A 20,964-nucleotide genomic window follows, 5' to 3' on the forward strand; every position below is an offset into this window, starting at 1 on the left:
TGGGGAGGGAGGAGCGCAACTGGGCATGCGCGGAGCCGCCGGCCGGCGGAGCTTCCTTTCCGGCGTTGTTGACAGGCAGCCCGACTCCGCTGCCTCGGTTTGCGCGTGCGCGGCCGCAGCGCCTGCCTTCGATGGTGACGGGCCGCCACGTGACGCCGTCCTCCTGCCGCGCGGCCAATGGGGCGCCGCCTTCTTGCGAGGTGGGCCTGACGCCGCCGACGCCGCTGCCGCTGAGGTATCCGCTCCGGGCCCCGCTCGGTCTCCGCCGGACTCCCTCCCCGGGATGAATTAAGCGAGCCGCGGGCCGACGCCGACGCCGCCGCCGCCTCCGGCCTGGAGCTGGGGCAGCCGCCGCCCCTCCTCAGGTACGCCCGGCCGCCTCGGGGAGAGACGCGCCGCCTCGGGGCCCGGCTGCGGGGCGGAACGGGGCCGGGGGAGAGGCGGCGGCGGCGGCGGAGGAGGAGGAGGAGGCCCCGGCCAGGAGGAGGAGGCGGCGGCGGCGGCAGCCCGGCCTTCCCTTCGTGGGAGCCGCCTCCGCCTCCCTCGGAGCAAGGCCTCTCCCGCCCCGGGATTGGGGCCTCTCCCGCCGCCCCGCGAATGGGCCCTCGGGGGTTGCCCGCAGAGCAGAAGGGCGCCTGAGGCTATCGAGTACCCGCCCTTCGCCCGAAGGTCGCAGCGTCGAAGCCAAGTATCGTAAGCAGCGCGCGCTCCCGACACACAGACAGTATTATTGTTGCTCTTATTCGCTTTCTCGCCAAAGGCAACTCAGAGCAACTTGCAAGCAAGTGGAAAACCCCAAATAAACAAAACCCCACGTAAATTAATGCATCTTAGAAACCCGTTAAAATAATACATTAAATGCACGCCCGTTCTCGCTGACACAAAACCCCAAACCTTAAGTAAAATAGAAACATCGCCACCCGACACCACTCCACCTCTTCCCCGCTTTCCTTCCTAATGTGACACTTAATGTCTCAACAAATGAAACTGATCTGTAGAAAATGTAACTTGAAAAAAGAGGCATTGCACGTGCTTTTGTAAGCCAAGGAATCTTTAATAAAAATACATTGAAATAAAAATAAAAGCACACCCATTCTAAGAAGAATATGCAACCTGCTTAGTGGGAGGCATTAATGCGGAAGATACTGCCCAGGCCCCCCTGTCAGTGCAGAGCAAGCAGTTGCAAAGGAAAACCTCCCTACCCGTGGCAGGTCCTGTGCCAGCCACTTCCTCTCAGGTTAACCCTGGTCTGGCATTCCTGAGGAGGCATCTCACTTCCCTCTCTCTTGACCTCGCCCCCTCCCAAAAGTCACCCTGAGATAAGAAAAAAAATTCCTTCCAGTAGCACCTTAAAGACCAACTAAGTCAGTTCTTGGTATGAGCTTTCGTGTGCATGCACACTTCTTCAGATACACAGTGTATCTGAAGAAGTGTGCATGCACACGAAAGCTCATACCAAGAACTGACTTAGTTGGTCTTTAAGGTGCTACTGGAAGGAATTACCGTATTTTTCGCTCTATAACACGCACCAGACCATAACACGCACGTAGTTTTTAGAGGAGGAAAACAAGAAAAAAAATATTCTAAACGAAATAGTGGATATATGATTTTTGTGGTTCATGCTGTGGCCACAGTCATGTGATCTGACAGTGAGTTTGGAATAGCCCAATGCAAAAATCCTGAGGACCCATGTGGATCCATGCTTTGTAACCATGGAGGAGGGAAGGAAGGGGAACCATGGATCCTCTGCTCACGACTGCAGCAGATTCCCCCCGCCACCCACAGGCATTCGCTCCATAACACGCACAGACATTTCCCCTTACTTTCTAGGAGGAAAAAAGTGAGTGTTATGGTGCAAAAAATACGGTATTTTTGTTTTGACTATGGCAGACCAACACGGCTACCTATCTGTACCTGAGATAAGAAGTTTAATTTATTTGTTTGAAAGAGTTCCATGCCGCTTTTTCAAACATTCACAGCAGCCAAGGCAATGCAACAAACATTCAGTGAGCCACAACAGTCACCATAAAAAACTAACCATCCTGAACACATAATTTACTTGGGGATGGAGTAAACATAATTTACTTGTGGCTCCTGGGGAAGCTTGTTGCTTCCATTTGATTCTGCCATAAGACCTAATTGTGTGTTTCCTGTGAACTCTGATCTCCCAGGTCCTTGTCCATTGCTCTTAACCATTACATCACAGGGCTGTACTTATTGTTTTAGCTTGTTGAGTAGTTTTGGTCTGTTGACTATCAGGATTTTTTTGAATATATTCTTTTTATTCTTGGTTTTAATACTCTATTGATATTTAGATTTTTTTTCTGTTTACTGCTCTGGAATCCATATTTGAATAAAGGTATGGTTTTGATTCTTTCAAAGTAGAAAGGAGAAGAGGGAGGTGAGATGTGTGTAATAGTGTCTTCACCACTTTTTACAGGATTTCTTGACCCTGGATTCTTAGCAGTTGGACTTTACAGCAGCCCAAAAGTAAGATCAAGTCAAGACTAGTCCTAATATTGCTGCAGGTGAGCCAGGGCAGGGGCTGAATCTATCCTGGGTTGCTCCTGATTGCCTCTTTGGAATATGTTGATATTTTAAAGCTGAAAATAGCATTTAGGTTTGCTTTTGTTTGTGTGTGAGAGAGAGACAGAATGTGTCGGATGTTTTGCATTCCAATGAAAGATCCAAGTCACAGTTCCGATAGGCCCTCCCCTTCTTTAAAAGGATGGGTATAGGAACCATGAGTGTTTTGTTTCACAGGCAGATGTCTTTGGGTGAAGACATCATCTTCAATCTTTACATTTTTCATTGCAAGGGAGCCTGAAACAGGCAGGCCTCCTGTGAAGTGCACCAAAAGAGAAAAATGGGAACATTTGCCATTTGGGATGACAACAAGCAGGCAGAGAGGAAACAAAGGACTTTATGTGAGAGTAGCATAAAGTGTGATGGGGAGCATAACTGTGACTATGCTGGGGGTGGTAAGGGTCATGGCTGCACTTGGCTCAGAAGGTGAAGCAGGATGCCAAGTCTTCTCTGGCTTTTGAAAGTGTCCTTGAATTGCAAGAGGGTGATTGCTAGCAAAGTTTTCTGCGTCCTCCTAAGACTGGTGGCACTTGTATCAACATGGCACACACTGGGGTTGAGCTGATGCTCCCATTTCCTTTTTAGAGTATGAGGTGCAGCATTAATCCTCCAGGGCTGTACTGAAGTCACCCCCTGACCTTGGGCTCTGTTGCTCACACACAGAATGAAGGTCCGCAGGATTGCAGTGATTGCCTCCTCCCCTTTAATGGTGTGGAATTGTCCACCCCATTAATGCTGCTTGAACCCTTTCAAGAGCCTAGATGAGCAAGATGCTGAAGATGAAAGCTATCAAGGGCATGTCTGCATTTAAGCTTGTTGAATGGTTGTAGCATCTTCCAAAGAATCGCAAGAAGTCTTTGATGGAGCTGATAATTCTGCATTGGAGTCCTGAAATGTAACAGTTTCCCAGAATTCCTTTTATTGGTTGTTGGTTTTTTTACTGGGAAATTCTTAAACTCAGTTTAAGCTCTGTGTATACTCTGAAATAGGCATTTCTGACCTCAGAGCTTGTCTTGACGGCAAACTCTTTGTCATTTTGTTGGTTCATGTTGAGATAACTTTTTAAAAATTTAATATTAGATGAACAAACACTTGGATGGATCTGAAATTTGTAAGAACATGGTTGAGTGGCAGGAAGTGGGAAGGTCCTTGCGTAAAGAGGATGTGTGTTCTCTAAATGAGACCACCTTGTTCTTCCATTGGTCTTTTTAAAAATATGTGTATTTTTCTCCATTGCTCTGTTTGATCAGTTACGTTTTTACTAATAAGGGGGAAACTAGACTCCTGCTGTCCACTGAAGGCACCAGAGGAATGGGTAGCAGCAGGAGTTATTTAGTGACATTGCTAGAACAATGGGCTGTTGGTATGGCAGAGGTGATAACCTATAAGTCTCCCTTTTAGTGGGAGGGGAGAGGCCCTTGATCTAGTCTGAATCCCCACACAGGCCTCTAGCTGGTACTGCTCACAACAATGAAGCTGTTTTTCGGTACAGTGGTACCTTGGTTCCCGAATGGCTTGGCTCCTGAACGCTGCAAACCCAGAAGTGTGTGTTATGGTTTGCAAATGTTTTTCAGAAGCCGAACGTCCGATGCAGCTTCCAATTGAGTGCAGGAAGCTTCTGCAGCCAGTCGGAAGCCATCCCTTGGTTTTCTAACTGTTCTGGGAGTCAAACAGACTCCCGGAATGGATTAAGTTCGAGAACCAAGGTTCCACTGTATTTCATTGGATTTATGCTGCTTCTGTCTGGGTTCACTGATTTGTGTTATTCCTCTCCCATGGAAGCCATTAGGTTTTGACAGGGAGATGCTAATGTGATAATAGTTTTGCTGTACCTGCTGGTATTCTATCCTTGTGATTAATTGCCATCTCCATTTTAAATAATTAAAAACCTGGTTCTTATTTCTAACTTGAACTTTGGACCTTGAATAATTTGTATGCCTGTCACTAAAAAGCTATTTTGCATCTCTTATCAGGTATTAATTATTATTATTTTTTTAAATAACTGGGTTGTGCATGTTGATAGCAAGAGAGTTTCCAAACCTCTGCCTTGGTTGCTGGTTGGAAGGATCCAATGCTGCTAGGGAGAGAGCTTTCTATGGGTAGAATGAAATACAAAATGCGTATACAGTTATACCCCATGTTACGGACGCTTCAGGTTATGTGTTTTCAGTTTGTGGACTGCGGGAAACCCGGAAGTACCGGAATGGGTTACTTCCGGGTTTCGCCACTCGCGCATGTGCAGAAGCACCAAATCGCGCAGACGCGGCGCTTCAGGATGCAAACGCTGTGGGTTGCAGACATGCCTGTGTCATGGATTACGTCTGCAACCCAAGGTTCCGCTGTATATCAAAGACTTTGTTTTTGTACATAGTTAACCTTTACAGTTCGTGGTCATGAGATGTAGTAGCAAGCAACAATGGAATGAGCCTCACAGGGAGGATGCAAACATACCACTCTGAATGGAAATAGCAACAGGCGCTTTACCTGAAATGCTGAGAGTGAAGCTTGTTGGGTGAGTGTTTTTCCATGTGCTGGAGACTTGCCTTTGCCCCATTGTTTCCCCCTAGGGAAACCTGATATCTATTGGGTTTTCTCCAGATTGACATTTGCTGAAGAGCAGGTTTCAAGGAGAAAGCAGAGCAAGGGCAAAACCACTGGGACCAACGCTTTCTAGGCATGGGAGAAGCACGAGTCTGAATGAGCCATAAGAGTTTAAAACAGACAAACGATAAGAAATATTTGTCATTTTCAAACAGCCCACTGGAAATTCTGAAGGAAGCTCTTCAAAAGCTTTTTAGGAAGTCAGTTTAAAGCTTGACCTCTTCCAAGACTGGAAAGCTGCAAAATGTGAGATTAAAGGAATGGTTGTTTTTTTCTGGGAAGTGAAGACAGGATGACAGTAGAAGTTGTTCTGGACATGGGAAGAGGGCATTCGCAAGTGCAGCATGAATCAGCAGGACTTACTTTGGATGGCTGAAGAGTGCATCTGCTCAGGGAGGAGTTACCACATAATCCTAATCTGTAATTCTGAAGTACTGTGTATGGTCCAAAAATATTCAGTGTTACCAAAATGTCTTCTCATACTGGTGGTGATTTTCTTCCCTTTGTGTCTGGTAGCCATCAGAGCTGCTGTGACGAGACCCCTAAAGACTCAGCCGTCTTGCAGGAAGCAAAGTCCCCATGGTGATATTTTCCATCTGCTGTGTTAAAGCGTTTTCTTTGCAAAATGCAAAGCACATGGTGTTTTGACCCAGTTTTAGAGCAACTCTAATAATAAACTGTCGTGAGCCTGCCTCCTTTGTGTTATTAAGAGGACCTAGAAGCTACTGAAAGGAGGTTTGAGGTGGTAGCTGGCTTAATCGGGAGTGCTGGATTCCACTTCTGCAGGGGTCATCTCTGAGGATTCTTAAGAAAGGTGTGCATGAGTAGGGGGTGCAACCATAGGGCTGCTGTGGTCCTGCTGCTAGGAGGCAATTTGGTCAAGGAAGAGAGAGTCTGCTTGACATTGCACTAGTTCTGTCCCCTCTGGCTTTTGGCCTCTTCTGGAAGGTAAGCTGGCAGTTTGTGCCTCTTTGCTTCCTGCTGCTTTGAGTCTGGGTAGTCTTCCTACTTCCCAGACAAAGGTTTTAGCCAGAATTCTTGCTGCAGCAGAGGAAGTAATCTGACAGGCGAGAGGGAGAGGTGGGTACCAGGGCCATCTCCTTCATACATGTGTAGGTGAAGAACTCTAACTTTAGGCATTTGCCTCCTCATCTCTTTTTCCTTCTGTGTTGTGTTTCTCAGGTTGTAAGTCTTTAGGCTGGGACTGTCTTTGTTTTTAATCTGTGCACTACATTTTGGAATTGTTAGGCAATTTATAAATCTGGATGATGATAATAATAATAATAATAATAATAATAATAATAATAATAATAAGTGCTTTGGCGCTTTTAAAAAGGCAAATGTTATCAAGTTGGGCTGTCCATCCCAAGGCTAGATCTTCCACTCATCAACTCCGCTACCCACTTACTAATTGGATAGGAGGAGGGTTTGAGCCAGATGTTCCTCTCAAACCACATTATGGATGCCTGTCAGTCTGATTTACCTCTGCCATGGAGTGTGATCCTGTTCATGAAAGTAGCCCCACTAAAGTCATATGAGAACTATATTTTCTGACCCTACACATGTTTACTTGGAAGTAAGTTCTGCTGAATTCAGTACACAAAATTGTTGTTTGTATTACATTTACACTGGTAGAGGGCTTAAAAAAGGTAAAGGACCCCTGACAGTTAAGTCCAGTTGTAGACGACTCTGGGGTTGCGGCACTCATCTCACTTTCAGGCCAAGGGAGCCGGCATAGCTCCGCAGACAGTTTTTCCAGGTCATGTGGGCAGCATGACTAAGTCACTTCTGGTGCAATGGAACACCAAAACCAGAGCAGCACATGGAAATACCGTTTACCTTCCCGCCGGAGCGGTACCTATTTATCTACTTGCACTTTTTTGGGCGTGCTTTTGAACTGCTAGGTTGGCAGGAGCTGGGACCGAGCAACGGGAGCTCACCCCGTCGTGGGGATTCAAACCGCCGACCTTTTGATTGGGAAGCCCAAGAGGCTCAGTGGTTTAAACCACAGCACCACCCACGTCCCCCGTAGAGGGCTTTAGATTAAAATAAATAGGTAACAGATGGTCCAGCAGTTGAGTTAATATCAAAGATGTTCCTGGAACTGAATAAAGATTAGCAGCACTGACATTTCCCTTCTTATGTCTATGTAGAGCTGGCAGTAGTAGCATTTGCCAAGGCAATTTCCCACAGTCAGGGTCATTGGATTTGGCTTGTCTGCAACATACACATGGCAAAGAGAGAATGCTTTGCTCTTCCTGTTTGGTGTTGGGAACATCTAGGTTGCCTTTGGTGTACACAGTGCATTGCAGTGCTTAATGCAGCAGCAAGATACCCACCCACCCCCAATTTAGCCCCAACAGAAGCTTTCATTTTATCATGTGAAGAATGCATACACACAGACCTGTCCTTTGTACCTTGGTCGCTGAGGGAAAATCTCTGCCTGTTGCTCAGGCAGACTGTTTGTTCTTTTAGTTATCTAATCATGTTCCTCTCCAGGTTTGGGGAACTCCCATCCTTCCAGGCCATTTGCCATGCTTTCCGGGGCTAATGGAAGTTGTAGTTCAGCAACATCTGGAAGGTCAAAGGTTCCCTGCACCTGCTGTATTCAAACCAAGCAAACTTGTTTGCTTTTCAGTTTAATTTCCTGGAGTGCAGAGTTTGGCAAAGCAGCTCATAGGAAGTGAATAGGAAGCAGACAGCTCAGGACCAGTTGCAGGCCTCCTTCCAGTGGGGGGGTGGAGGCGGACATTGCAAGGTGAGCTTAGATCAATAGCATCAGGATGTAGGAGGTGCTTGCAGAAGTAGGATAAATTTTCAGATGCTTATTGAATATATTTTTATGCTGACAGTTTGCATATTTTCAAGGCGAGCCAGTCATTTTGATGATTATTTTATATTGCAGTGGACCCTCTGGATACGAATGTAATTCGTTCCGGGGGTCCGTACGGGCCCCGAAAATTCCGTAAGAGGCGCTGCTTCTGCGCACGCACGCACGCAGCATAATAAAACGCTTCTGTGCATGTGCGCGGGGCGAAACCCAGAAGTATACGCTTCCAGGTTTGCCGAATTCACAACCCGAAAGTTACATTACCCAAAGGTAACATAACCCAAGGTTTCACTGTATTTTTATAGGATGTGATGATATAATTGTAGAATTGTTGAGGTGGAAGGGACTCCCAAGGGTCAACCAGTCCAACCCCCTGCTATGCAGGGACCTCAGCTAAAGCATCCATGGCAGTTGGTCATCCAACCTCTGCTTAAAAACCTTTTCTTTCTTTTCTTTTCCAGGTGTGAATGACAGAGGAGGTGCCTCCAACTGCACTTAGTGAGATATACCTTCGTCTTCTGTGCCATGATGACATAGACACAGTCAAGCAGCTCTGCGGTGATTGGTTCCCAATAGAGTATGTTGCAGCCTGGGCTCCTGCAACTGGTTTTCTTGGGGGGGGGAGGGAGGAAGAGGAATGGAATCTGCCTCCTTGAATTTTGTGAACTGGCAGGTGTAACCACAGACACTGTCAACTCAGAGATCCTGTTGTTATGCTGGGACAGTTGATCATAAAATGAGAAAACTGTCAACCAAAGGCCATCTAGACCAGGGGTAGGGAACCTCGGGCTTTGGGCCTGGATGTTGATCCTCCAGGCTTCACTATCTTGCCCACAAGGCTTTCCCCAGAAATGACTGTTAATAGCAGACACTTCCTCACATCACTGCCCCCCTTTAAATTATAAACAAACTCTGAATGCTATTAACATCCTATTTATATTAATGTGTGCTTTCTAGGAAAAGTCACTAGAAAACAAGTTAAATACAACTTTGCAGCTACCCAGCTTGACTGGTATTGTATCCATCTATCTGTATGTTACAGTTGTTGCTTTTTAATGAAATTTGGGGTCCCTTCAAACTGTACAATTATATGTTTAGAAAGGGGAAATTTTCCATGTGAAGAAACAGCAGGGGAAATCTTTCCACTGCACATGTGCTGCAGCTCTTATGAGATCTGTTGGGTTCTTCCCTCACCTCTGTCTGTACCTTTCTTCCCAGGTACCCTGACTCATGGTATCGGGACATCACCTCCAACAAGAAGTTTTTTTCCCTGGCAGCCACTTACCGAGGCTCTATTGTGGGAATGATAGTAGCTGAGATCAAGAGTCGAACAAAAGTGCACAAAGAGGTATGAGAGAGGGCCCCGCTCCAGGAAAAGGTGCACAACCCTTGCCTACCCACCAGCCATTGAGCAATTGAGGCTTGCATCATGGAGTCCATGTTTGTCTTTATAATGGGACAGCAAGCTAGCTGCCTTTCATGGTTTCAGTTGTTTGCTTGTGAAGGCAGCATCTGCTAAAGGATGGGTGGGGAACCTATGGCTCTCCAAATGTCTGACTTTCGTTTCCGTCATCTCCAGCCATTGGCCATGCTTGGGGGGGGCTGATTGGAGTTGCAGTCCATTAACATCTGGAGGGCCACAGGCTCCTCAACCGTGTGCTAGAGATCCTGGGGCTTGAAAGGGATTTCCAGTAGTTTTGGGTAGGGACTTTCTCAATTTTGACTGTTCTCTGCCCCTCTCCATAGACTCCAGTTTCAACTCCCATGTTCTTATTCACCATCTGCCAATTTCCATTTGGCTCCCCTCCCCTGGACACGTGTGTGTGTGTGTGTGTCTGTGTCTGTGTCTGTGTCTGCCTACTCCAAATCTTCCTTGCCTCCATCCAACTTCCAAACAGAAAGTTGCCAAGTGAAGGAGGCTGGATTGGCAAAGAGGCTGCTTGGCAAAAAGCACGAAGCATGCCAGAAAAATGGGTTCTGTATCTTTGTGTGTTGAGTAAATGCCTTTCTGTTGTGGTTTTTTTCTCCCCTTTAGGATGGTGACATTTTAGCTTCCAGTTTCCCGGTGGATACTCAGGTTGCTTACATTTTAAGCTTAGGAGTGGTAAAAGAATTTCGAAAGCATGGCATAGGTAAGAGTATCTTAGCTTGCAATCTCATATGCATAGTTGCCTTGGAAGTAAGCCCTATTGAACACAGTGGGACCTGATTCTGAGTAGACATACATAGGATAGGATTGCACTTTATTTTTATTTTTTTTTCAATAATATTTATTCAGTTTTAAAAGGTTACAAAGAAGAACACAATATATAAAAACAAAACATATCCAAGAGAAAAATAAAAATAGAATAATAAAAAAGGAAAAACAGCTAAAAAGGAAAAAAAAGATACAATCCAAAAAACAAAAAAGCAAAAGAACAAGTTAAACCTTAATATAACTCCCTTTCTTAACTTATCTCCTTGACCTCCTCACATCTCCCCTCTTTGTATTCTAATTCATATAGATATTTCAGCAAATCCTTCACCTTATTTTTATCGTTATATCTTATCTTATTTATTATACTGTAATTTTCCATTCTTTCTTTCACCAATTAACCATCCACTTTTACTTTATTTAATCTTATTTCTCATTAAAACTTATATATCTGAACTTATTCTTGAAACGTTTCCCCTAGGGTAAAAAAAAAAAAAAAATTCCATTCCACGATTTTCCCATCTCTCATTAAAAGAAAAAGAAAAAGAAAACAAATTATAATATATACATTTTAAATTCCCAATTTTCTTTCACCAACTCCCCTCCCCGGTTTCGGCCCCTAGCAATAGTTCCATCAATCTCGGAAAACCATCAACCCGGAGATCTTAAGTCCGAGGCTCTTAAATCTCTTTCATGTCCCCTCTGCCGGTCTTTTTGGTAGTCTTTGGTGTTAAAGAACAGATCTCGAAGAAGCTCCAACCCATCAGTAGTCATATTCCTTCTTAGCAGGTATGCCAGACTTCCGTAGTTAAAAGTAGGGCCTGTAGGATATTCCAAATCTTGTTTCACACTCCTTTCAAATCCAAAGGCCCCAAAAGCTCCAGCCTCCACCTGGCTCAGATTTATATCCCAAAAGTCATTTGATCTCCACATAAGGTGATCTCTCCATCTTTCATTTTCCAAACCAAGCCAGGCTTCCATCTCCAAAAACTGGCTCCTCCTGGTTGCCATCATGTAAGGCCTCGAATTATAATCCACCATTTGCCTCTGTAGGGTTACGGCTCCCCCTTTCATCACTTTAATCACAACAAGTTTCTCCTTCTCAAATTCTTCAATTTGTTCAGTTGGAAGAGGTTCCTGTGCCAAGTTCTTGTCAGCTTCTTTACTAATGCCCACTTTTGTTCCCAAGATTACAACATTGGTAGCCATAACATTTATCTGGTCTTGCAGCTTTCCCAACAGATAAAATGTCCTGTTCAGTTCACACTCAACTTCCTTCCCGACCGCCATCCTTAAACAGTCCAAGGTCAAAAACTAGTTTCTCAGACCTTTTATCTTTAAAAGCAATTTCCCAGCTGCATCCTTACGACAATATCCCAAAGCTCCCTCTAGAGGGACACAAGTTCCTTTTATCACTCCTTCCAGCACAGTCCCAAAGGTCCCATACGTAAAATTGTATCAGTTCCTTCCTTCTTTTTAAACATAAAATTGTAACAGATCCTTCCTTCTTTTTAAACACAAAAACGGACAGTAGAAACAAAGTCCTTCTTTTGTATCTTGGCAGCTAGCTTGACAGCTGTCAGATTTATCTATTCACCGTCAACGGGCTCTCGCAGATCACTCCCGGGTTTAGGGAAGTGGCGCTTCAATTCCCGAATTTTATCCTTCTCCTGCAGGCTCCCCTGCTTCCAAAAAAAAATATTGATAGTAGTTTCAATTAGTGGAATTTAAATCCTTTACGTAAGACTCTCCACGACCTTAGTTAACAAATTCTTTGCTTCAGTATATTTACAGAAAGGGGAGGTGGACTTCCTGTTTAGACCTTCCCCGATCGGTGCCAATTTAAAAATACTTTAAAAGTCCAATTTCCGTTCTACTCACGGGTTGTTGTTTGAAATCCAATTGTCCACAAGAAAAAGTCAGCGCTCTCCGGCAACGGCTACACGGCTTCACTCCGTAAAAATAGTGGTCGATTCAAAACACCACGCCGCTCACCCCACGTCACTTCGGAACCCCAAAAAAGGGGTTTCCCTGCGGGTAGGGGGGGGTGCTCCTGGTGTCAGCCGAATCCCACGTTCCCAGGCTTCCTCCGCCTGGGATTTCTAAGGGGTCTCCGCCTTCACCGCGGCGGCACGACCCGAATTCCACGGAGCGGGTTCCTCTCAGTCAGAGGAACGCCGCCATTGCCGATGGCGCTAACCCGGAAGTCTCCAGGATAGGATTGCACTTTAAATACTTTGCACTGCTGTAGTCAGTCAAACAACACCCCCCCCCAAAAAAAAGGCTGTGTAATTGCATCACAAGCACAAGAGCTGATGGCACATCTGTGTATACTCCTCTGCACTTGAAAAAGAAGGGAATTCACATTTCTGGACTAGAAGAGTGGTGCTACTTTGTGCTCTCCATGTCTAGGGGCAAGGAATCCCATGTGTCCCCTCTGAGGCAGGACCCCCAGCTACTACCTGCCTCCCTGTGGCTTCCGAGAGCTTGTCATTCTTTGCCTCCATGCTTTCAAGCCTATCCTCACAATCATGGGAGCTGGAAATGTGCCTTTCCTCTTAACTAAAAACTGAGGTGCTTGTGACGCTTTCATACTGCAAACAAAAAATCCCCCCAGCCTTAGCTGAAGATGCCAGGAAATGTGGTGTGGAAGCCTTGTCAGGCAGAGGGGGCAGATCCCTTGTCGTGGTCTTCACTGCAGCACAGCTCCAAGCCTGTGTTTTAAAACTGCAGAAAGCCTGCCCCTTAATGGACATAAGTGGTCATTCATCCTCACCCCAGAGTATATGTTTCAAGCTGTAATTAACCTGACAAGCCCCTTGCCAGGCTACCCGTGTCCACTGGCCAGGGTCACACTTGGCAACATTGTGCAATGTGTTGCTTCTGCTAAGTAGTCCAAAAATTAAGAGATGGAAGCATTCTTGTTCCAGTACTAGCGGGGAGGGGGTACAAGGTAGGGGGGAACCCTTGCTTCAGAGTAAGGGCATGTTACTGCAGCTAAAACTCAGCCACAGCAAAGCAGCAGCGAAAACTGCCTGGATAGTGGGTTGGCCGCCTTTGTTGCTTCTAACGCTTTCTCTCCTGTGGTAGGTTCTCTCTTACTTGAAAGCTTGAAAGATCACATATCAACAACTGCCCAGGATCACTGCAAAGCCATCTACCTGCATGTCCTCACCACTAACAACACTGCTATAAACTTCTATGAAAACAGAGACTTTAAGCAGCACCATTACCTGCCCTACTATTATTCCATAAGAGGCGTCCTCAAAGATGGCTTCACTTACGTTTTGTACATCAATGGTGGGCACCCTCCATGGACAATCTTATATCCTTTGTTGGTGGTCTGGCAAGCTGTGGGATGCTGCTCATGATCTGGTCTGTGGTGTTTTGAGAAGCCATGCACCACGTTGCATGAGCAGAGGTCAGGGACTGGTGCTTGGCAGCTCAGGGCAGGGCGAGAGCCCCTTCATCCTGCTAAGACCCAGGCTGGCACTGCTGGAGAGGCGGGTCTGGCCACTGCTGCAACCAATAAGGACTCTCCTAGTATAGACAGTGCAATGCAAGATGCAATATATTGAAATAAGTTAAATTACTGCATATTTGCTTACTCTCCTGGGCCTTGCACCCCTTCCAGAATAGACTTCATTCTCATATTTTGATAATCTGCAGGGGAAAGAATTCCTACCCTTGTGGAGCTGCCACCTTTCTGTGTCTAGTGCTTCCTCCTGGTGCACAAAAGTAATAATTGCCAGGTGTGCTCATGTTTGACTTTAAGACTGTGGTTATGGATTGCCTCTTTAGTAGGGCCCAAGTGTCTTGGCCTTGAGAGGCACAAAGTCCAAATTATAATCATGATGCACATTACATGGAAATATTTATGCTGCTCCCCTGAGGCACCCTGAGCAACCCCAGTGTCCTGGGGTGGGGACCTAGAGCACATTAGAGTTTGCAGGTGATGGACCCTCTTTCCATGGGAAGCAGTATTTCCCAAAGAACTTGCCCTGCCGCTTCTTCTTGGCTTGGCCAATTCAGCTGTCTCAGTCTTCATTGTTGGGGCTCCTTAACGGCAGTGCACTGACTATCTTCAGCACATCGGATCGACCTTGGCCAGTCTGAGCCCCTGCACAATTCCCCAGCGGATCTACCGCCAAGCCCAGAGCCTCCTCTGCAGTCTCTTGCCATGGTCGGGCATTTCAGCAAAGAGTGGCATCGAATATAGCCGGACAATGTGATTCTAAGGTAAGTTGCAGCCTGGGTCATGCCATTTTTCCTGTCCTGTGGGTGCTCTTTGTGCTGGGAGCACGAAGTGGAGGCCACCCTGGCACCCACTGTTGTGTGCTCTGTTTAGTAAAATTTAAATTTAAGATGCAAGTGCATTAGAACTAGGGCAGGCTCCACCTTGAATGTGGCACAATACTTGTTCTTTGATGGTTCTGAACAGTGCTTCTCTTGTAGGCAGGTCCTTCTCTACGTGATGAAACAGACAACGGTTTTGCTCGCTGATCCATCCCATGAACCTGGGTGCCCCTCTGTGAACTAGCCAAGACTTGGCAGATCTTCTCATCTTGCTGGGCTCTCGTTTCCCGTGTTGCCCCAGGGCTTAAGGAAGAGTTTGCAGGTTGAAAGTCATGCTTCTCCCGTAGATGCTCCTCCTCCTCCTGCGCTGTAGGTGAGCGGCTGTTCATCCTCCAGCCAGTCTTTCAGCAGCTGCCCGAGGGACACCAGGTGTGCTCCAAGCCCTCTGCTTGGGGTGAGGATGGAGCTTGCACAAAAGAGAGGAAGACTGTGTTGATTTTTTTCCTGATGCTGTGACTAGGAGCAGAGAAGGCCGATGCGGTTTTTCACTCCTTTGGTGTAAAAGTTGTGGCTTCCTGAGCTGCACTTCTATTTTTGTCGGCTGCTGGGGAGCCCAGAGCTCCAGCGCCTCCCCTCTCACACGGGCTTCCTTGGCCTGGGGGTGGTTTTCAATGAAGCATCTTGGATTGGCTGTTTCATAGTGAAATGGGTGAGTGGGTGTGTACTTCTCAACATACACTGTGTATATAGAATTCTGCCTGTAGTCTCAGCTAGAACTCAAGACCTGTGGATGCTGTGAAGGTGTGGGAAGATCTGACTTGAAGAATTCACCTTGCTGTGGAAACTCAGGGGCCCTTCACTTCCCCCTTTGCTGAATCTTCCGGTGGGAGCCTGAAGTGCTTGCCTGTCAGTTTTCCCAGCGTCCCAAGCTATAATTGTGGAAATGGGTCTCCCAACGAGGTGGCAGCCAGGGTTGAGGACGTACAGAGGAGACACTTGCTTTGCTGCAAGGCAGAAGTCTCACCTTTGGTTTCTGCTGTCTGTTGAGGCACCTTGGGGGCCTTCAATGGATGCTTTTTGTTTGCCACGTTTTGCACACGACACCCGTTCCCCATTTAGCTATTAACCCCTGGCTCTGCTGTCCAAAGGTGCATGGTGTAGCCCTCTGGTCCCTCAAGCGTGGGGTGGGGCACAACTGCACTGCCCTGCCCCATCTGGGCTTTGCGCCACAGCTATCCACTATGGCTGCCCTAAAGGCCAGTAGGATAAGGTGCTTGGCTCTTGTGCACAGCACCTCTCCGGAGAAGGAGTGCTTTGCAGAGAGCAGCACCAACAGGGTTATGACTTCTCTGATTCTCAGGAGGCATCTCCCCACTGTATGACTGCAATGAAGTCAAGGTGTGCTGGATGCAGGGCAAACAGCCTGTTCCTCTGCTGTCGTCTTCTGGGAAGAGTTGCCAGCATCCGAGTGGACCCTTGGAAGAGTGCCAGCAAGCTCGTCTTCTTAACTGTGCTGCTCTGTGAGCCCAGAACTCTGAGCTAGGAGGCCCCTGCATGACCAAATGCCTCTTCCCTCCCTTCCAGAATGCCCTTTTGTTTGCCACCCAGTTGAGATTATACAAAGCTTGATGAAGCAGCAGGTCTGAATTTCCAGTTGGAATTAGAAAGCAATATAGATTTCACCGCATTTGCAGCAGGAAGGTGCTGGGATATTGCAGTGTCTATCAGACGATGAAGGGCCCACGGTCTCCCCTGCCCCAAATGGGGTCCCTTCCCCCAATATTGGCTTAATCTGACTGCATGCTCAGCTCTGTTCTGAGACTTGCACTTTTCGATTTTAAGGAGTAAAACAGCTCTTAGGTTTCCTCTTCCATCATGTCTAATCGGAAGGAGGATTCAGAAGCCTAGGCAGGTGCTCCCTATCTATGTATGGCTTCGGGGAAAAGAGCTGCCTCTTTAAGAGGAAGGGTAGACACAGAACCCCTCCACTGTGTCTTGGTCACCTGGCTCACGAGGGACTGTGATGGTCCAGTTTCCCAAACTCAACAGGTTTAGCCATAGTGGTGCTGGCTTTGGCAAGGCTTCAGTGGTACTTCCTGCCATTTAGGGCTTGATAAAATGTTACCTGCCTTCCAGTAACGATCAAGAACCCCCATTATGCTGCAGAGGGCAGAAATCTTCCAGAGCTTTGGCTCTCAAATGAAGAGGCACATCCCTGGCAGGCTGAGCTGACATTTGGGGTGCTTCCTTGCCCCACGGGTTGATTGCACTGGCAATGCTGCCCTTTGCATAAAAGGCAGGGAGGGTGTCATGTCCTCCAAGGGCCCCCAAGCTTGGATTTAGGAAAGTCCATTTAAATAACAATCATTGTGTGTGATTTTCTTTTAAGTGTGTGTTGTGGTGGGTTTTTGTTTTGTTTTGAAACTTTCCTTTTGCCTGAGAATGTCCTGAGCTGTTATTGTTTCCATGTGTATTTTGGTTTTCTTTTCATGCTTTTGTATACTCCTTGTCTGAGCTCTTTGTGGCTCTTGTATGCCTGCCTGCCTGCTTGCCTGTTGTCTGTGCACACACTACTCCTAAACAGATGGCTTCAGGAAAAGGAAACAAAAGGCCTCAGCTGTGGGCCTGCCCCCTTTGAGAAGACGGTGGTGTTCGCCACAACCCTTATTTATTGAAGAGCAAAGGCCAGCCAGTCACTTTAAATGTCTTTGATTAAAAGAGTTTGTTTTGTTTGTGACTCTCCTGTCTTGTTTTTAACCATTGCACAACAGTGTGGTCTCCTGCCTTTGTTCCTCAGGGCTCTGGCCCATGAAGCCCGACTGTTGGGGCAGAAGAGCTTTTTCAGAAGCACACACCAAAGGCAGCTGCCCCTGCCAAGACTTGTGCTACTCTGTGCTACTGCCACCCCCGGCACCCTGTGGCATTTGCCTCTGTCTCCCTATGCACAGGGCAAGGCCAGGCAACACAGCAGCAGAAAGGGGGGAAATTAACAGCAAGAGTCTGTTGCTGGAGCGGGTCTGTGCTTAGGGTGAAGAAGGATCCCCCCGTAGCCTTAGTGCTTTGCACAGCTAAGATCACAGATCCAGGCCCCAGCCAAGACTCTGAGCCACTGCTGTCACAGTAAGCAGCTGTGAAGTAGACTGACTGACTGGTGGGCTAACAAAGTCAAACAGCTTTGTATGAAAGGGAACCCTTTTGGAATGAGCTTAAGTCATTTCCTTCTGAAGCAAATGTTAATACTTGGACTTTTCCGGATGATGCTCTGGTTTTCCAGATGAGGGCTGGTGCAGGGGAAAGGGGTTCCATACCTTTGAGCTAATACAGTCTAGGAAAAGTTTTGCTGGTGGATTCTACTCCACGTGTAAACTGGCCCTGAGCAATCCTTACTGCATAGCTCCTTTCATGGTAGGGCAGTGCTGTTGCTGCCCTACGAGGGATGGCTGTGTGACTAAGGACTAAGGCTTAAGCCACCCGCTGAGCTTTGCTCCTAGTTTGTGCTCTTGACTCCTATGCTGCCATCTGTGTCGCTTTTGAGCAAATCTTCCGTAAGGGGTGGAATAGGTTTATGAGAACTCTTAATGCATTTCAGATTTTTGCTGTTTTGCCCTTTCGCTTGTAGAGATACCTGAAATAAATCACATGAGAGGTAGAAGCTTTCAGATTAAATGGGCAGCTTGGACTAATCTTGGAAATTTATGGAAAGCCTGACTGTGCCATTTGGAGATAGTAAGAGTTAGCTGTACAGTGGTACCTCTGGTTACGTACTTAATTTGTTCCAGAGGTCCGTTCTTAACCTGAAACTGTTCTTAACCTGAAGCACCACTTTAGCTAATGGGGCCTCCTGCTGCTGCCGCCGGAGCACGATTTCTGTTCTCATCCTGAAGCAAAGTTCTTAATCCGAGGTACTATCTGGGTTAGTGGAGTCTGTAACCTGAGGCGTATGTAACCTGAAGCGTATGTAACCTGAGGTACCACTGTATACCCCTGTGGGAGAGAAACAGCATTCTGGAGCATCCCTGTGTTAAGTTATATAAGTTCAAACAAAAGGTCAGCTATGTAGTTTTAACAGCTGGGTAGAAACACAAGCCTAGTCTTCTGCAGGTGCAACAAAAAAGTTTTTTATTCTTCTGGTCTCCACTTTCAGCACAGCAGCAAAATTGACTCCTCTGGTTCTCAAAGCTATCACATTAAAAAATAAATATCCTGAAGTGCAGTGTTAAAAGTAGGAACCGAAAACCCCATCCTGACCTCTGAGGCCTTTCCACAAACAGGCTTTTTAAATAAATAAATAAATCCAGTGGCCAGCACCAGCAGTCCACAGGGCACCAAGTGGAACGTCTCCTCAGGACAGAACCTTCCAGAGGGCTTTGGGTGGCCTGAGCCACTGGTGGCAAGAAGGTAGCGGCACAGTGCAGGCTTGTGGCAAAAGCCTTCCCCATCTTCGGTCCTCCTCACTCAGTCCCTAAACAACTCAGAGCAGCTCCTTCTCCTGCAGAGGCTGCACCTTGGCACCCGCCTGACTGTTGGTCCAGAAGGCGGCAGGAGACGATGCTGAAGCGGTTGTGGGGGTGGCTGAGGCTGCTTCTGAGGAAGGCCTTTGCGGTTTCTGCGTGGCAGCCACAGCTTCTGCCGGCTTCTCCACAAGTACCATGTTCAAGACTTTCAAGGCATAAAGGAGCTGGAATTTGGCTGTGCTGACGAAGGAATTCCCCAGGAAGGAAGGCCCATGCGATCTTCGGGGTGTACAGGGGCACTCAAACCATTCCCATCACCTGCAACAGCACGGGCAAATGCTCTGTGACCAGAAAATGCCACCATGCTGCAGCCCACCCTCACCCAAAGTCAAAGGGCTCTTTTTCCTCTGCACTAGGAAAACCTGTATGGGACTCGGGTGGCGCTGTGGGTTAAACCACAGAGTCTAGGGCTTGCCGATCAGAAGGTCGGCAGTTCGAATCCCCATGACGGGGTGAGCTCCCCTTGCTTGGTCCCTGCTCCTGCCAACCTAGTAGTTCGAAAGCACATCAAAGTGCAAGGAGATAAATAGGTACCACTCCAGCGGGAAGGTAAACGGCGTTTCCGGGTGCTGCTCTGGTTCGCCAGAAGCGGCTTAGTCATGCTGGCCACATGACCCGGAAGCTGTACGCCCGCTCCCTTGGCCAGTAAAGCGAGATGAGCGCCGTAACCCCAGAGTCGGCCACGACTGGACCTAATGGTCAGGGGTCCCTTTACCTTTACCTAGGAAAACCTATATATTGCACTGCAGTCTAGAGCCTCACTGCTCGGAAGATTAAGGAATGCCCTTTGCCCTGAGTTAAGGCCACCAAATGAAAGCCCTCACCCAGGGGAAGCCCTATCAAGCTCTCCCACCCCATTAACCCTTTGCTCCTTCCAATATTCATGGCCACAGCCATCCTAAGCAGCCTTTCCACAGAACTTCCATCTGCCCTCTGTGCTGCTGTCAGCCCCCAGAGCCCCACCTCCAGTCCATGGTCCTGTGAGTGCACGGTGCTGATCTCCACAGCATACAGCTCTAGCAAGGTCAACTGCTTAGCATACAAGTGGGCCACCATGTGCTGGGGGCCCTCAGTGGTGTGTGAAGCCAGGTCATTGGCTTCCGTCAGACACACACCACCCAAGCCCAGCACCTGGTGCAGGTCCACGAACCCTCCAGGGAAGCCCAGCTGGCCACTGAACCACATCTGCATCTGCAACACAAGAGGAGGAAACGGAGGAGCATGTTAATAGTTGCATCCATTTTCTGCAGCGGCTCCCTTTTTTGTGGAAGGCTTTTCCCTTGGAGGCTTGCCTGACACCTTTGTTGCGTATCTTGGTAAGTGCCAGGCGAAAATGTACCTCTTCAAGCAGGCCTTCGGTTTCTAATCAATCCATGGCCTTTGGTTGGTTGGTTGTTTATTTACTTATTAGGTTTATATACCAACCTTCCTCAAAAGAACTCGGGGCAGTTCACAAGGAAAAAATAAGATAAAAGCACAAATAGTCAAGTCAAGAAGCAACAGAACCAAAAATCTCCTTCCCACGGAAACATTTACAAGGCTGTAGAATATTAATCAGCCAATAAAGGACTCCTGGACAGTTAAGTCCAGTCAAAGGTAACTATGGGGTGTGGTGCTCATCTCGCTTTTCAGGCCAAGGGAGCTGACATTTGTCCACAGCTTTTCCAGGTCACATGGCTAGCATGATGAAACTGTTTCTGGCGCACAGAGGACCATGATGAGTGCCAGAGCGCACAGAAACACAAGCAGCCCAAGTCCTGGCTGAAGAGAAACGTGTTTGCCCTCCAGACCTCACACAGAGGAACATGAAGAAGGGCCTCAGATGGAAATCACAGCGTTGGTTTATATAGGGAGAGGCGGTTCTTTGGGTATTATGGTCCTGAGCTGCTTAATAGGCTTTATAGCTCAAAAGCTGCACTTTGAATTGGGCTCCGTGCAGATGG

At 47.3% G+C, this 20,964-nt stretch overlaps 2 protein-coding genes across 5 annotated transcripts; one reads left to right on the forward strand and one right to left on the reverse strand.

Annotated features, from left to right (window-relative positions):
- Nucleotides 1-243: 243 nt before the first annotated feature.
- NAA60 (N-alpha-acetyltransferase 60, NatF catalytic subunit) lies at nucleotides 244-17,239 on the forward strand. Of its 4 annotated transcripts, XM_081840078.1 has the most exons (8): nucleotides 244-365; nucleotides 2,441-2,528; nucleotides 8,479-8,594; nucleotides 9,236-9,365; nucleotides 10,053-10,149; nucleotides 13,302-13,536; nucleotides 14,287-14,450; nucleotides 14,667-17,239. In XM_081840078.1, the coding sequence occupies exons 3-7, from the start codon at nucleotides 8,485-8,487 to the stop codon at nucleotides 14,441-14,443; spliced, it is 729 nt and encodes a 242-aa protein (XP_081696204.1). In that variant the 5' UTR covers nucleotides 244-365; nucleotides 2,441-2,528; nucleotides 8,479-8,484; the 3' UTR covers nucleotides 14,444-14,450; nucleotides 14,667-17,239. The 4 variants fall into 4 exon arrangements, with proteins under 4 accessions (XP_081696204.1, XP_081696203.1, XP_081696206.1 ...); XM_081840077.1 differs by lacking the exon at nucleotides 2,441-2,528; XM_081840080.1 differs by lacking the exons at nucleotides 244-365; nucleotides 2,441-2,528 and adding an exon at nucleotides 3,681-6,135.
- Nucleotides 17,240-17,534: 295 nt separating this feature from the next.
- On the reverse strand, nucleotides 17,535-20,173 carry NUDT16L1 (nudix hydrolase 16 like 1; the record flags this gene model as incomplete). Its single annotated transcript, XM_081840713.1, has 3 exons — nucleotides 17,535-18,244; nucleotides 18,480-19,271; nucleotides 19,777-20,173. Coding segments are annotated over 2 exons (690 nt in total), but the record flags the coding sequence as incomplete, so codon positions are not given.
- Between the last annotated feature and the right edge of the window lie 791 nt (nucleotides 20,174-20,964).

The sequence above is a fragment of the Podarcis erhardii genome (genome assembly GCF_964252035.2).
Source record: "Podarcis erhardii genome assembly, chromosome: 14".
Classification (NCBI taxonomy): Eukaryota; Metazoa; Chordata; class Lepidosauria; order Squamata; family Lacertidae; genus Podarcis; species Podarcis erhardii.

Excerpts from the sequence above, each read along its gene's own strand:
- NAA60 (XM_081840078.1), top strand. The coding sequence starts at position 8,485 with ATGACAGAGGAGGTGCCTCCAACTGCACTTAGTGAGATATACCTTCGT. Across the intron at positions 9,366-10,052 it reads GAACAAAAGTGCACAAAGAG|GATGGTGACATTTTAGCTTC; the intron begins GTATGAGAGAGG and ends TCTCCCCTTTAG. Across the intron at positions 13,537-14,286 it reads CACCCTCCATGGACAATCTT|TGACTATCTTCAGCACATCG; the intron begins ATATCCTTTGTT and ends ACGGCAGTGCAC.